Source organism: Gracilinanus agilis, chromosome 1 (assembly GCF_016433145.1).
Source record: "Gracilinanus agilis isolate LMUSP501 chromosome 1, AgileGrace, whole genome shotgun sequence".
Taxonomy (NCBI): Eukaryota; Metazoa; Chordata; class Mammalia; order Didelphimorphia; family Didelphidae; genus Gracilinanus; species Gracilinanus agilis.
The window spans coordinates 98,497,508-98,512,691 of NC_058130.1; the positions used below are offsets into that span (position 1 = coordinate 98,497,508).

General features: G+C 38.1%; 1 protein-coding gene across 6 annotated transcripts in view; it reads right to left on the minus strand.

Moving 5' to 3' along the window:
- MAP4 (microtubule associated protein 4) overlaps nucleotides 1-15,184 on the minus strand; it is a 248,111-nt gene that overhangs the window by 123,807 nt on the left and 109,120 nt on the right. For all 6 annotated transcript variants that reach the window (XM_044683131.1, XM_044683185.1, XM_044683249.1 and 3 more), the window contains exon 4: nucleotides 5,715-5,783. In XM_044683131.1, coding sequence (XP_044539066.1) covers nucleotides 5,715-5,783 — 69 coding nt within the window. The remainder of the gene's footprint in view (nucleotides 1-5,714; nucleotides 5,784-15,184) is intronic.

Consider the following 15,184-nt stretch of genomic DNA (forward strand, 5'->3'; position numbering starts at 1 on the left):
CAGCTGTGTGACCCTGGGCAAGTCACTTGACCCCCATTGCCTACCCTTACCACTCTTCTGCCTTGGAGCCAATACACAGTATTGATTCTAAGATAGAAGGCGAGGTTTTAAAAAATTCTCTCTCTCTCTCTCTCTCTCTCTCTCTCTCTCTCTCTCTCTCTCTAGGCTTCACTAGATTACCAAAGGGGTCAATGACACAAAAAAGATTAAGGACATCTGATCTAATCCAACCCTGGACACATTTTCTTCTTGTTGTTGTTTTTAATGCTTTCATTTATTTTAAGCATTACAGTATTCTTTATGTCCTTACTTGTAAAATTGTATGTGTCTGTGTTATTTTGCGTGCATTTTTTTTTACATTTTTTTTAAAAACCCTTGTACTTTGGTGTATTGTCTCATAGGTGGAAGATTGGTAAGGGTGGGCAATGGGGATCAAGTGACTTGCCCAGGGTCACACAGCTGGGAAGTGGCTGAGGCCGAGTTTGAACCTAGGACCTCCTATCTCTAGTCCTGGCTCTCAATCCACTGAGCTACCCAGCTGCCCCTTTTGCGTGCATTTTAAAAATGTTACTGTCCTCAATTTTTCCACTATTATATAAGAGCATGGAAAGAGGTTAAAAAAGCATATCAATTTGTTTTTTTATATTCAATTTTGTTGTTCTACCTTGTGCTTTATATTTTATTTCACTTGGTAAGTAATCCTATTCTGTATTCTATGTAACCAGCCTAAGCTTCTTTTTTGGCTCCAAGTGAAGAAGTTCCTAAGTTCAAGAGTTCAAGGTCCCTCTGCGAGGCTGGGTGTCTGACTTATAAGCTTTCCCATAATCACTGTTAATTAAAGAGGAGCCTGAGCTTGGCTTCAGAAGTCTCCTTCTAGGGGTTATCTCAGCAACACCTGCAAATCATCGGTGCTAAGGAAAGCTTGTTATTTCATGCCATCCCTGAGAATCAGACGGGCTGACCTGGTCCCACCTCAAGGCTCTCTCCCTGTAAACTCCAAGTTGCTTATCCTATACCTAAGCCCTTGGGGTCTGAGTGCCGGACAGCAATGGCCTCCAGACGCAACCGGACCCCACAAGTTCACAAAAGCATTCCTTAGAAACAAAGAGGCGGGCCGTGTCCTACGTGTGCTTGAGGACCCTTCCTTAAAGGAACCAATCATGACCCCACAAGCCCACGATGCTGCCAATTTCACGACAAAAATGATTTTAGTTGTGTTCTTTGTTTTATGCTTATAAAAATGTACTGCAGCCTTGATTTGCGGTCTTTTGGCAAACAGGGGGTGAAAGAACTTGCTTTCTTGTTGGGAAACACTCCTAATAAACCATAACTTGGCTTGGAGAAACCTGCCTCAGCTCCCCTTCTTGTTGAACTCCACACACAACGGAGGCAGTGGATGAAGCTTTTTCTGGACTCATCTGAAGAGTACCAGGAGAAAGTCACTCAACCTCTCTGTACCCAAAGGGACCCTCTAAGATAATGAGTCACAAAGGGGTTGACAATCTGCATCACTGTATGATTTCAAAACCGGCAGCTACCCTTCATGATATCAAATAAATGCTTGTTAATTGAAAAATTTTACTTAAAAAAGCAAAATTGATATGATGGCTGGAAGGAAGCAAATGAAACATTCCACACCTGTGGATCCCCCATCCTTCCTTCAAAGAAGGACTGAAAATGATCATTACCTTCGATCTGAATTTAGCTTTCCCTTGGTGTTGTCTTAATTAACATTACCTTGGCCAGTCTATGGTCTATGTCCCTGGTTCTGCTTTCTTCACTTTGTTATCAGGTTTCTATATTTCCTCAAATTAGTTGTTTCAATGCCAGGATTTGTATTTGGATTCTAGTCCTTCACTATCACAAAAGGCTCCACTATGAATATTTTGCATAAATAAGCATGTTCTCTTTTTCCATTTTCTCAGTTTCTATCTTTGAAGCCTTTAGGATACATACCAATCAGTGATATTCCAGGGTCGGGGGAAGTGCAGTTTAATGATTTTTCTTTCATAATTACAAATAGATTTCTAGAATGATTGGGATCATTCATGGGATCAACTTACAACCACAGCTCTTCCTCTGGTTATTTTCTTTTTACACCATCATTGCCAATTTGTCAGGTATGAAATAAAACCTAACAATTTTTGTAATTTGACTTCTCTTACTTAATATTGGTGTTCAGGAACATTTTTTATTTGGCTGTGGTATACTGCAATATTTCTTTTGAAGTCTGTTTATACTCTTTGATCATTTGCCTTCTCAAGTATGCCTTTTAGTCATATTTTTGTCTTCCTCATATGGCATTTTATACCTTATATGACATGTTTTTCAGACTTTTATTGGGGATATCTGTTGGAAAGATTTTTCCCTGCTCCACAGTTCTCTTCTTACTGCAATCACATTAATTTTGTTCATGCAAAAGTTTTTTTAAATGTGAATTTAAACAATTGCCTACTTTGTCTCTTTTTTTTTTTACTAATCATTTCCTTATCTTGTTTTGAGGAGGAATTATCTCCTTACCTACAGATATAAATGATGCCTCCTATTCACTCCTAATCTTTTTAAGATGTGATTTTATACATAAAGATCATATTCATTTATAATATTTTGAGATATGGCCTAGTGCTGGTTTAAACTTCTGTCTAAATGCTTTCCAAGTTATTTTCATTTGCTTTTGGGTGTTACTTTATCTACTTTACTAACTTTTTAGCTATTATAAAATAAATTTAATAATCACTTCTTTATAGTAAAGATAATTATTGCTTTATGACATTTAAGCTTTAAATCATAGAAATGCACTGAGATTTTTGGGACACTTTGTAGAATTTGAATGGATGAAAAGCATGTGTTAAGTACATGTATTAAGTATGAAGCACTTTGAGAGATTCAAAAATAGAGAAGCAAGGTTCACTCTCCTCGAGGAAGTTTATGTTCTAATGGGGGAAAAATACATATAGGGGAGTGATAGCCAGGGAAAGAATATTGTGAAAATGGTGAGTGGCACAACAAGTTGGAAATTACTATACCCTTTCCAGAAGCAGGAAATGATGAAAATGAGGCCTCATGACAATAAGGGCCAGACTGTATTCTGCCACTAAAAAAAATTTGCAACTTCTTTATCTGTGTTTGTAATATTAATCATCTTTCTCTTTGTTTCCAGAGGTTTTCCATGTCAAATCACACTATCTTTTGGCTTTGGATAAATACGATTTTTTATCATATGTATCTTTACCGTAACATAGGTCCTGTCATGGTAAGGCTTAAGGGTTATATGACATAAATAAATGATTTATTTTGTCAACGTGCTGTTGTTATAATATACATGAATAACTATACTCGCTATTTTCTTAATATTCAAGGATTCTGGAATACCTGGTATAAATCCAGCTTGGTTACTATCTAATTACCAATTATTTATTTAAAATGTTGGCATAAATAATAATTAAAGAAATTGTCCTATAATTTTCTTTCTTAGATCAATCCTTCCACAATTGGGATACCCAGTAATTTTGTAGGTGCTTTGTAAATTATTCTGAATAATTTTTGTGGCATGAGTATTTGTTGGATCAGGATATTGGTAGAACAGGGTGTGAGGGGAGGGTGAGTTAGGAGGATCTCCTCTCCCTCCACAAACCCAGAAAACCAGCTGGAATTATTTCAATTAAGTAAACTGTGATTGGGAGCAGTTGAGATTAAATTTGTCCCCTCCCCCTGTTTTGGACAAGAGGGGTCTTCAAGTCAGGGATTCTCCAAAATCTGCAATCATACTTTTATATTTCTCTTGCCCCAAAGGCCCATAACTTGCTAGTCCCAAATAAATCCACTGGGAAAGGAGTTGGGTGAAGGAGAAGCGGGGCTTGTGGATAAATTTAGCCCCAACAGTCCTAAGCCTGTATAAAAATTTCTTTTTCTGCTACAGTCCCCAAAGGTGGGGAGTGTTGGGGGAAGAGTTAATTCACACCTTTTCAAGTTTCACCAAAATCCTGGTGAACAATAACATTCCTAGCTTTTATTTCCCTGATTAGTCAATGACTTTATAATCCAATTGTTCAGATTCAACCATTAGCGTGTACTCCCCCTCCAGGATGTCTGAATCTAATAATGTCTCCATTTTTTAGAAAACCATACTCATGGCAATAAGCATCATTCTCAAGTGTTTTCTATTATGCAAATGGAAAGAGGCCAAGTAAAAGTTTTCTCTGAAAACCACATTACATAAATATTTTTGGTTTATGTATATTATAATCCTAAAATGTTAGTTCCATTAGAATTAGGGGTCACATTCTAATCATAATAGAGATGTTATATATAAAATGTAAACTATCTGAATAATATTTTAATTATGTATATCACCAGTGGCTAATAGTGCTTTCTGAATAAAAGTTGTATAATAAATAGTTGTAGAATTAATAAAAGAAAGAATGAGAATGAGTCATCAGTTCCCATAGTGTCACTGTGATGTATGAAGCTAACAATATCAACTGAATTTCCCAAGGTCAAACAAGTCTAAGTGAATACAGGAAAATCTAGACCTTGCCAAATTCAATATGCAGATTTATCAAAGGGGTTTTTGGCAGAGGAGCTCGGTTCCCCTTGGCTGGATCTTTCTATGTTCAGGAAATCAGCAGAGGAAAAACCCTGGTAGTTAGCCTAGACATGTGAGGCACCCCTAGCCAAAATAAAAGAGGAGGCAAAAATCCCTAGATATAAATGAGCGATGCAACAGATACAAGGCATAAGCAAGTCTCTATTATACAAGTGTCTGGCTTGCCATGAGGTCGGCCTACACATTTGCCGATTGCATTTGTTTCTACAGACACAAGAGAGACAGAAAATACTTATTACTCTTCTGGTTTTATCCTTCTCTTCCACCGAAGAGGATGTACTTTAAATAGCTGACTCTGTTAGGGAAAATATAGTGACATTTCTTTCACAACTATAATTTAAGTGCAATTATTTATAAAAATGCAGTGTCATTCTCCGAAGGCTGTTGACAATACTCCAGTCACTCACTTGGGATACCTGGTAAGAGAGTCCCCTAGCACACTTCTACAGATATTTGCTGCTCTATCAGAGCTCACCACTTCGAGTTCCAAGAACACATTACGAGAACGGTATTGCAAGGGTGTAGAGAAGGAACCATAGAATCCCACAGGAATGTCTGTGATAACTTTAAAATATCAAAGAGAGAAACTTCAAAGAGAAGAAAATTTCACAATGGCAGCAGCTGAAGCAAAGCACTTACAAGAAGAGAACAGATTTCTAAACTATGGGCTTTTCTCATTCTAATAATCATCTAGGGGAAACAGGCTAGAAATTTTATGCAATCAATAAGGATTTCAACTTCAATAAATTTAAGGAGTGACTAACTATAAACAGAGCATTTTTAAGTAGAGGCTTCCATGATGACATTCTCCTTTTCATAGGAAACCATTAATTACTACTAAAGGGCTCCCAAAGTTACAAAATGGAAGGCACAGCTCCAGCAGAATTAAAGCAGACATTTTTTTTTCCTTTTAAAGAGTGTTTCAATAGTAATAAGTAATATACAGAAAGTCATGTAATACAAGAATACAGAAAAGCTCTGTCAACTCATTTTAACCAAGTATCCTTTTTCTATCCAGGAGCTGATAGGGGTTCAGAAATACCCAGAAGTACTGCTCTGGCCCAGGCCAGCTCTACCCTTTTGATTTAACTATTTAAGAAACACTTACCAGTGGCATCATTCTCTTCTATTTCATGATCACCATTAGCTAACACTGTTGGTTTGGTAGGTGTAGTGCCTGCAACAATTGAATTAGAAAATAGTTACATATACAAGTGATTAAAAGAAAACTATAAGGTTTTTTCCCCCTTTATTTTTATTAATGACTTTTGTTTTTAAAACCATTAGCACTTTCCAACATAATCTCTCTTGTACTCCTAGAGTTATCTCACATAACAAATTAAAATGCAAAGATTTATCAAATCTAAAATTTATCAAAAAGTTGGACTTCTAGGTAAGTCTCCCCAACAACTTTTCCCTCCCTCCAATTTCTGTAAAGAAAGTGTCACAATAATTTCATAGTGTTCAGTTTTGATTGATAAGATCAAATTTTAACTGAAGCAATAATCTTTGTTCATCTTCACAACATAAGATACCTCTCAAAAGTTCAGACTTTGAAATTACATCTGCATTACTCCCAGATTATTCTCACTACAAGGAAATAACTGGAGAGATCTAGGAGTTCTTATCTCTTATTCAATAGCAAAAAGCTTTATGTTCTGCAGTTTGACAATCATTAACACAGGCATGCTCTCTGCAATATTTTCTAAAGTCAGTCTGTCAACTATAATTTATTAAGATTCTACTGAAACACTGCTCTCAAGAAATTCACAATTGAACAGGGAAGACACTGTTCTTCCCTGAAGGGCAGAGAGGAGACTACAAGAAGACTGGAAGTGCAGGAAGGGACCAGGTTCTCGAGGCCACTGAAAACCAAGCAGAACCTTTTCTTCAGTACAGAAGGTAACAGAGAGGCCCTGCAGTTTATTGTTGGGGCATGGGAGGAGATGACAGGGCCAGACCTGAGCTTGGAGAAGATGCCTAACAGGAGGTTACTGCATGAAGGCGATGAGGGCTGGCACCACAGTGGCATCAGTGTTAGAGAAGTGGAGGAAGATGAGGGAAAAATCAAAGACATTTGCCAATGACTGGATATCAAGAGCAAAAATGAGAAGTTGAGGACGATGTGTAAGTGTGAGTGGCTGAGGGAAGCTAGGAAGAAGGGAGGGCTTTTGAAGAACAATAATTAGTTCATTTTGGGACATAATGAGTTTAAGTTATTTACAGGACAGCCAATAAGTAGCTCCTGATGTGAGAACTGTGGTTAAAAGCAAAGTTTGGCCTGGACAAGTGGATATGAGTGATTTCCACAGAGATAATAATTGAAATGATGGGAGCTAATGAGACCACCTAGGGAAACAGTATGAAAAGAAAAGAAAATAAGGTCCAGGGCACAGCCCTGTGGGACATCTATGATTACTGTGTTTGGCCTGGATGATGATTCAGCAAAGGAGACTGAGGAGTGGTCAGAAAGGTAGGAAGAAAACAAAAAGAAAGTACTGTCACAAAAACCTACAGCAAAGAAAATGATCAACAATGTTAAAAGCTGTAGAAAGGACAAAAAAATAAAGTTCGAGAAAAATTCATTCAATTTGAGGACTATTAGTTATTTTGGCAATAGCAGTCTCAGTTACAGGATGAGGCTGGAAGTCAGACTATGGGGAATTAAGAATAAAGGTAATAGAGGCATTATCTTGCAAAATATTACCAAGGAAATTAGCCACAAAAGGGAGGAGAGATATGGGATTATACAGCCAGTAGGGATGTATGAGATCGAATAAGAGTTTTTTAAAGACAAAGGAGTCAAAGATGTATTTGAGGCAATAGAGAAGCAGCCAACAGACATGGAGAAATGGAAGACATAAGTATAAGAGTGAGGATGATAGCAAGGGCAATCTGCTGGAGAACACAGGATAGAACGGAATCATTTAGAGAAGAGCCTGCGCAAGGAGAAGGGCCAAGTGAGACAATGACAAAGGAGGAGATAGTAGCAAAAGTCATCTGAGTGATAGGAGATGAAAAGGTGGCAGAAAGAAGGAGCTCTTGGGGTCAGCTGGGTGACTCAGTGGATTGAGAATCAGGCCTAGAGAAGGGAGGTCCTGGGTTCAAATCTGACCTCAGACACTTCCCAGCCATGTGACCCTGGGCAAGTCACTTGGCCCCCATTGACCACCCTTATCAATCTTCTGCCTTAGAACCAATACACAGTATTGATTCTAAGATGGAAGACAAGGGGTTAAAAAAAAAAAAAAGCTCTTGTTGAATGCCTTCAATTTTTTCAATAAAATATAAGATGAGCTGCTCTCAGCTGAGAGGGAAGGATAAGAGGAGGCATGGGACTTTTGAAAAGGGATGAGAAGTTTTGGAAAACTCACCGTGGTGAGGATAGCAAGCTAATTAAGGAGGAATAAAAGGTTTATCTTATGAAGAAGGAGGGCACAGCTGGGATTATGTAACATAAATTTATAGTGTACCTGGCTTTCTCTAACTTTGTTGAAGAGCACGTGAATAGGAATGAAGGCAGCAAATGATGGGAATAATCCAAGGCTGGAGTTTGGAAGGGCAAAATCTTCAATAAAGAGGCAAGAGTCTCAAAGGAAAATGTCAGTGTTAAGTTCGGTTGGTTTACCAAGGGGTCAGATGGGAAAGAAGAGAGAGTACCGCCAGTGCAGGAATGATGGTCTTAAAAAGAACTGAGGGTTGAGGGGACTGGAGTTCATGGTGACTTAACCAAAAATAAATAATTAATAGAATAATAATAAAAAAATAACACACTTTGGAGATGCAAAGCAGACAAGATGGAGTGACAACACCATGCCATCAGAAATGGAGTTTCATAATTCATGAATATGAGAGTGGCATATTTGCAGGATCAAGGACATGATCATCTCTGTAGCATAGCTGTGGTAAGCCAGCATCTTAACTAGATGATTTTCTGGAAAACTTTATATCTCTAATAGCTGGAATAGTCTGTGGAAACATGTACTGCCCTGTCCCAAACGGCTTAAATTAATATGCTATATCATGGGCCATAAGGACAGGTGAAAAGTCCAGGGTGCAGGAGCAGCTGGGTGGCTCAGTGGATTGACAGCCAGGCCCAGAGATGGAAGGTCCTGGGTTCAAAACTGGCCTCAGACACTTCCTAGCTGTTTGACTCTGCACAAGTCACTCAAACCCTATTGCCTATCCTTTACCACTCTTTTGTCTTGGAATCAATATACAGTGTATTGATTCTAACATGGAGAGTAAGGGGTCAAAAAAAAAAAAAAAAACCACCTTAGAAACAAAGGTACTTGATCTTTTGTATCATGGGCCACTTTAGCAGGTACAGGTTTAGGGGGGGTGAAAAGTCCAGGTTGCCTCTTGGCAGTTGGTCCATTCTAAAAAGCCAAAGTATAGGAAAAAATAATAGATTTGGAATCTGAGAACGTGGGTTACAATTCCATATCATTTGAAGAATGACTTGTGAATTTCCCCCTCCAGAGGAAGAACTGATATATATTCATTCTCCATCTCAAAAGATGCCTTCTCTAAATGGGGAAGGGGAGAAAAGGGAAGGAGTTAAATAGAATTATTTCAATGTAACTAACAAATAAATAAATTTAAATTAAGGAACAAAACAAAAAATTCCAGCTCATGACTACCACAAATTATGTCTTCCATGTAGAAAACAATATGGGAGAGATTAGGTTTAGATCAACATCTCACACCCTACACCAAGATAAATTCAGAGTGGATGAATGACTTGAATATAAAGAAGGAAACTATAAGTAAATTAGGTGAACACACAGAATAGTGTATTTGTCAGATCTATGGGAAAGGAAAGATTTTAAAACCAAGCAAGAGCTAGGAAAAATTACAAAATGTAAAATAAGTAATTTTGATTATATTAAATTAAAAAGGCTTTGTACAAACAAAAACAATGCAACCAAAAATCAGAAGGGAAACAACTGGGAAAAAATCTTTATAACAAAAAATTCTGACAGAGTTCTAATTACTCAAATATACAAGGAACTAAATCAATTGTATAAAAAAATCAAGCCATTCCCCAATTGATAAATGGGCAAGGGACATGAATAGGCAATTTTCAGATAAAGAAATCAAAACTATCAATAAGCACATGAGAAGGTGCTCTAAATCTCTAATAATTAGAGAAATGCAAATCAAAACAACTCTGAGGTATCACCTCACATCTAGGAGATTGGCTAAAATGAGAACAGGGGAGAGTAATGAATGCTGGAGGGGATGTGGCAAAACTGGGACATTGATGCATTGCTGGTGGAGTTGTAAATAAGTCTTGATTGATCACACATGTGAAAACCAGTGGAAATGTGCGTAGGCTATGGGGGGAGGTGTTTGGGGGAGGTAAAGGGGAAAGTAAGAACATTGTCTTCCATGTAAAGCTCAGCTTGCCCATCTACTAAATAAGGACTTTAGACTAGAGAATTCTAAGTTCTTTCTACCTCTAAGCCTTATGACATATAATGACCTAGTTCTGCACCTTAAAAAATCATGAGGGGTTCAAATGTAACTTTATAATGAATGTTTGTACTAGATTCATTCCTATTTTCTTCTGTCTTTCCTGTCATTTAACAACTTCCCACAGGCTTACAGGAATCTGCCTGAACAGAATATGATCTCTGCTGAAATTAAGTACCAACTTTATGGAAGGGAAGGTCATAGGCAGTAAGGGTTATAAAAAATGAAATAAGATAGGTTCTGGTTACAATCTAATGGGTGGAGGGAGCCATGTTCACAAATAACTTGTAATATAATGTAGATTTATATAAATTAACAGAAATTCAGATAAGTAATGATAAGAAATCTCAGGAAGAAGAGATAGAGATTCCTTTTGCATGAAGGAACAGAGTGGGAAGAAAAGAAGCTTCTTCAAGGAAAGGATAGGAACTAAGGAAAAGCAGGGCAGGTAAAATAAAATTTTTTCCAGAGACTCTTTTAATTCCTTTTGTTTCACGTCTTAGGATGATATTAAAAGGGTTGCGAGCATTTCATACAGCCAATCAATCACCCTGTCAACAAACAGAACTCTACACAGAAACTTATGCTAAAGAAACAACAGTCCATAAACTAGAAGTCATAATAGTTGCATGAACTTGGACACATCAACTCATGCCGAGTCTCAATTTACCCATCAGTAAAATGAAGACAATAATATTTGCATTATCTATTTCATTGGGCTACTCTTAAGAAAAATTATTTTAAAGATCTTTAATTGTCTATAAATACAAGCTACTGTGGGCTACTATTATATGATTGCCATGATCTCTTAACTTTTAAGATATGAGGGAAAACTTCTAAAATTTCCCACAGAAATATCTGGGTTTTAATCACCACTCCTGAAAAGGAAGTTTTCCTCACTTTTATATTGTTTCAGCTATGGTTTCAATCATCAAAGGTAGTCAAAACATATACAGCATAGAGTTAAGTGGTGCAATGGACAGAGAGCCACGCCTGGAGTCAGGAAGGCTTCTCTTTCTGAGTTCAAATCTGACCTGAGATACTTGCTAGCTATGTGATCCTGGACAAGTCATTTAACTTTTCAGCTTCCTTATCTGGAAAATGAGATAGAGGACGACATGGTAAACCACGCCAGGACCTTTGCCAAGAAAACTCCAAAAGGAGTCATGACGAGTCAAACTGAAAACAGCTATAATAGCCCCAATTAAATCCCCCCATCATGCCCCACTGTGTGGCACAAAGGGTTCCCTCTGAGAGCATCCGTTCTGGACAAGGCGTAGGAACAGGGTCACAGCACTCACAGTATCCGTGCCAGCCCAACTGAACATCCAAGACATCATCATGTACTGCACTGGCCAGGGACAGTGGCCAGAACCTACAGGTCGATAAGTGTGTGCGGTAACCTCGCTCCTCCACCACAGAAACGGCTTGCCAGGTGCCAATCTCTGTGACATTCCCAGAGTGGGCCAAGGCAGCCCAGCCTGTTCCTGTAGCATTATTTGAAATGATGGGGCAGCTCTCAGTCAGGAGGTTTTTAGAGCTCCACTCGTAGGATCCCCTAAGGGGTATCTCACAGGGAGTCTTTCAATCGACCTGGCCAGATAACATTCAGGCTTCCTCCCTAAAAGCCAAATTCTATGCTCTATAATTCTCTACACCTACTTTCAAAGCCCTCTTAGTGTTCGACCTCCCCCATATTTCCTTCTGTGTTCATGTTAAGAAGGTAATTAAAAATTTAAGATGAAAATCTCTCTCCTCCCTCCCCCATGACCACCCTCACACCAACCACTTCCAGAAGGCAGTAGAGTCCCTATTTGAAATGCTGCAAATTCCACCCAGAATCTGGTTCTCTGCCTTAGTCACCAGCGGATGCATGTTTTTCCAAAATCTTGACACAAAGACATTTCCCATACATAATTAAGTATAAATGAACAAACTCTAATAATATGCAACACACAAGATTTTACCTTGGGGTAAAGCAATCTTCACTGGATGACTAAAAATCTTCTGGTCACAAAACAGATGAAAAAAAAAAAAAAAAGCCAAACCCTTCCTATAACATCATCACTAATCTTTTCACTCTGCTACAATCAAAAAGAATAAGAGAGAATAGAAAATGCTAAATAATAGGGTCCTAACTAGGAAGATGCCAATAAAGGTCCACACATTATTTAAATCAATCTCCCTTTATTTTATCTTTACATACTACAAGCACCAATGGGTACTTCATATAGCCCAGCTAAAAACCACCACCACCACAGGCTAAAGCAAAGGTGGCTATAATTTTGTAATCCCTTTCCCTTTCCCTTATAATCTAAACTGGTCAGAACTGACGACAATGTTTAAAAGGTTTCAATGTAATAATCCCGGCCTGAATAATATAAATATATTTTTAATTCTCCCTGAGTGCAGCAGAGTAATCTAGCCAGAGGATCAAAATGATGCACATTTCAAAGGCCATTTGGTAGCATATGGCCTTTAGCAAGAAAAATTATTCAACTTGATTCATTTAAAATATATTCTCAAAAATCTGGTAAATAATATGACTAATATGACAGTCCAACAGACAAGGAAGTGGGAAATTAAGGGTCCAGGTTTTAATTTGTTTTGATTTAAATAAAGTTTTATAAAGAAGAATCAGAAAATAAATTTATTTAGTTGAAAAGTGACTGGTTTAGCTCAAAAAATATACTTATCCTCATCAAGCTAATCCAATCCTCTGCCCTATCTCTGTTGCAAAGTCTTATTATTCATTCTTATGCTAAAGGGTCTAGACTAGATTCTATTATTGTCTCTGCCTTCCAGGCCCAATTCAAGAATTGTCAATCTGTGACTCCCTATAGGAAGACTCCCCTAAATATACCTCTTCCTTTCTCAGATTTCTCAATATAGCTTTCTTCCCTTTTTGCCTTCAAACGAAGCCAATTTGTATTTTCTATTATCACCCTTATGACCAGTTAGTAAATTTCTTGGGAGAAAGAATAGGGTCAAGTTATCTCTCCATACAGCTCACAATTGGTAGCACATTACCTGGAATGAAATGAGCACTTAAGAAATGTTTAATGAAATACTGAAATCCTTTGCCAAGTTAAAAGAAGAATTTCATCTGTGAAAACAAAGAAGGTCAACAAATACCTTGTCTTTTTAGAGAAAAAGTTCTTACTTTTTGTTATACTCTTAACTCAAGAAAAAATGAGAATGGAGACTTCCAGGCTAAGAAGGCCGCAGAGTAGAAGCAAGGGTTGTCTTCTTCTCACAACCGACCAATATAAAGACTCAAAAACAATATAAGGACAAAAATCAAAATCATACCAGAAAAGGGGTACTACCACAGGACACAAACTTGAAGGTAGGCAGGGTTTGCACATTTCCACACTATGAGAGGATAAAATTACAACTACCAAAGCAGGAGCGGATGACCCCTCCCCGACTCCACCTACCATGACAGTCAGAATGAGTCCTGGAACAATCTCTTGTTTGTTCTCGGGGGCTGGCTGAGGGCACCACAGACTTACCCCTGAGGGCAGAAAGACTTGAGACCTCAGGCTGAGGAACATGGAGCTTGGGGGCAAAGAGATCTGGCACAGAGAGGCTGCCCACAGAAGATGTAGCAGACTAGAAAAATAGCCTCAGGGCAAAAAACCCCCCTCTGTAACTCACTACACAGATAGCCTTCCCTCTTCACTCAGACTTCTGGCTGGGGAGGGAACAAAAAACTAACAATGGCCACTAATACCCAAGAACTACAATCTACAACTACCAAAAAAAAAATAAGAAAAAGTCTCTGACACTGGATAACTTCTATGGAAAAAAACAAAACAAAAACAAAACAAAACAAACAAACAAAAAACACAGCACAACTACAGAAGCAATAGCAGAGAGTGACAAATAAGCAAACACATCCAAACTTTCCCCCCAAAAATGGAATTTGGTCACAAGCTCTTGAGGAACTCAAAAAAGAAATTGAGAATCAAGTAAGAAAGATAGAAGAAACCTGGCAAGAAAAGTGGTAAATAGTACAAAGTTTAAAATCAGAATCTCCCACATAGAAAAAGAAACACAGAAATCACATGAAGTAATAAATAAATTGGAGATCAGAACTGATGTTCTAGAAATCATGAAAAGCAGGATAGATCAAATCAAAAAGGGAAATCAAAAGATCATAACTGGGGGCAGCTGGGTAGCTCAGAGGATTGAGAGCCAGGCCTAGAGACAGGAGGTCCTAGGTTCAAATCCGGCCTCAGCCACTTCCCAGCTGTGTGACTCTGGGCAAGTCACTTGACCCCCATTGCCTACCCTTACCAATCTTCCACCTATAAAGTCAATACACAGAAGTTAAGGGTTTAAAATAAAANAAGGGAAATCAAAAGATCATAATAGGGGGCAGCTGGGTAGCTCAGAGGATTGAGAGCCAGGCCTAGAGACAGGAGGTCCTAGGTTCAAATCCAGCCTCAGCCACTTCCCAGCTGTGTGACTCTGGGCAAGTCACTTGACCCCCATTGCCTACCCTTACCAATCTTCCACCTATAAAGTCAATACACAGAAGTTAAGGGTTTAAAATAAAAAAAAAATAAAAATTAAAAAATAAAAAAATAAAAAAATAAAAAGATCATAACTGAAAACCAGTCTTTAAAAACTAGAATTGGGTAAATAGAACCTAATGATCTCACATGACAGCAAGAATTAATAAAGCAAAGTAAAAAAGTAAAAAACCATGAAATATCTCATTGAAAAGATGACAAACTTGGAGAACTGATCTAGGAGAGACAATTTGAGAATCATTGGTCTACCAGAAAATGTGTGTGTGTGTGTGTGGGGGGGGGGGGGGGAGGCCTTGACATGATACTATAAGAAATCATCCAAGAAAACTGCTATGATATTCTTGAACAAGAGGGCAAAATAGCCATTGAAAGAGTCCACAGATCACCCTCTATATTAAATCCTCAAAAGACAACCCCCAGGAATGTAATTGCCAAATTCAAGAGCTTCCAAGCTAAGGAGAAAATATTGCAAGAAGTCAGAAAGAGTCAATTCAGATATCAAGGAGCACCAATCAGGATTACACAGGATCTGGCAGCCTCCACAGTAAAGGACCACAAG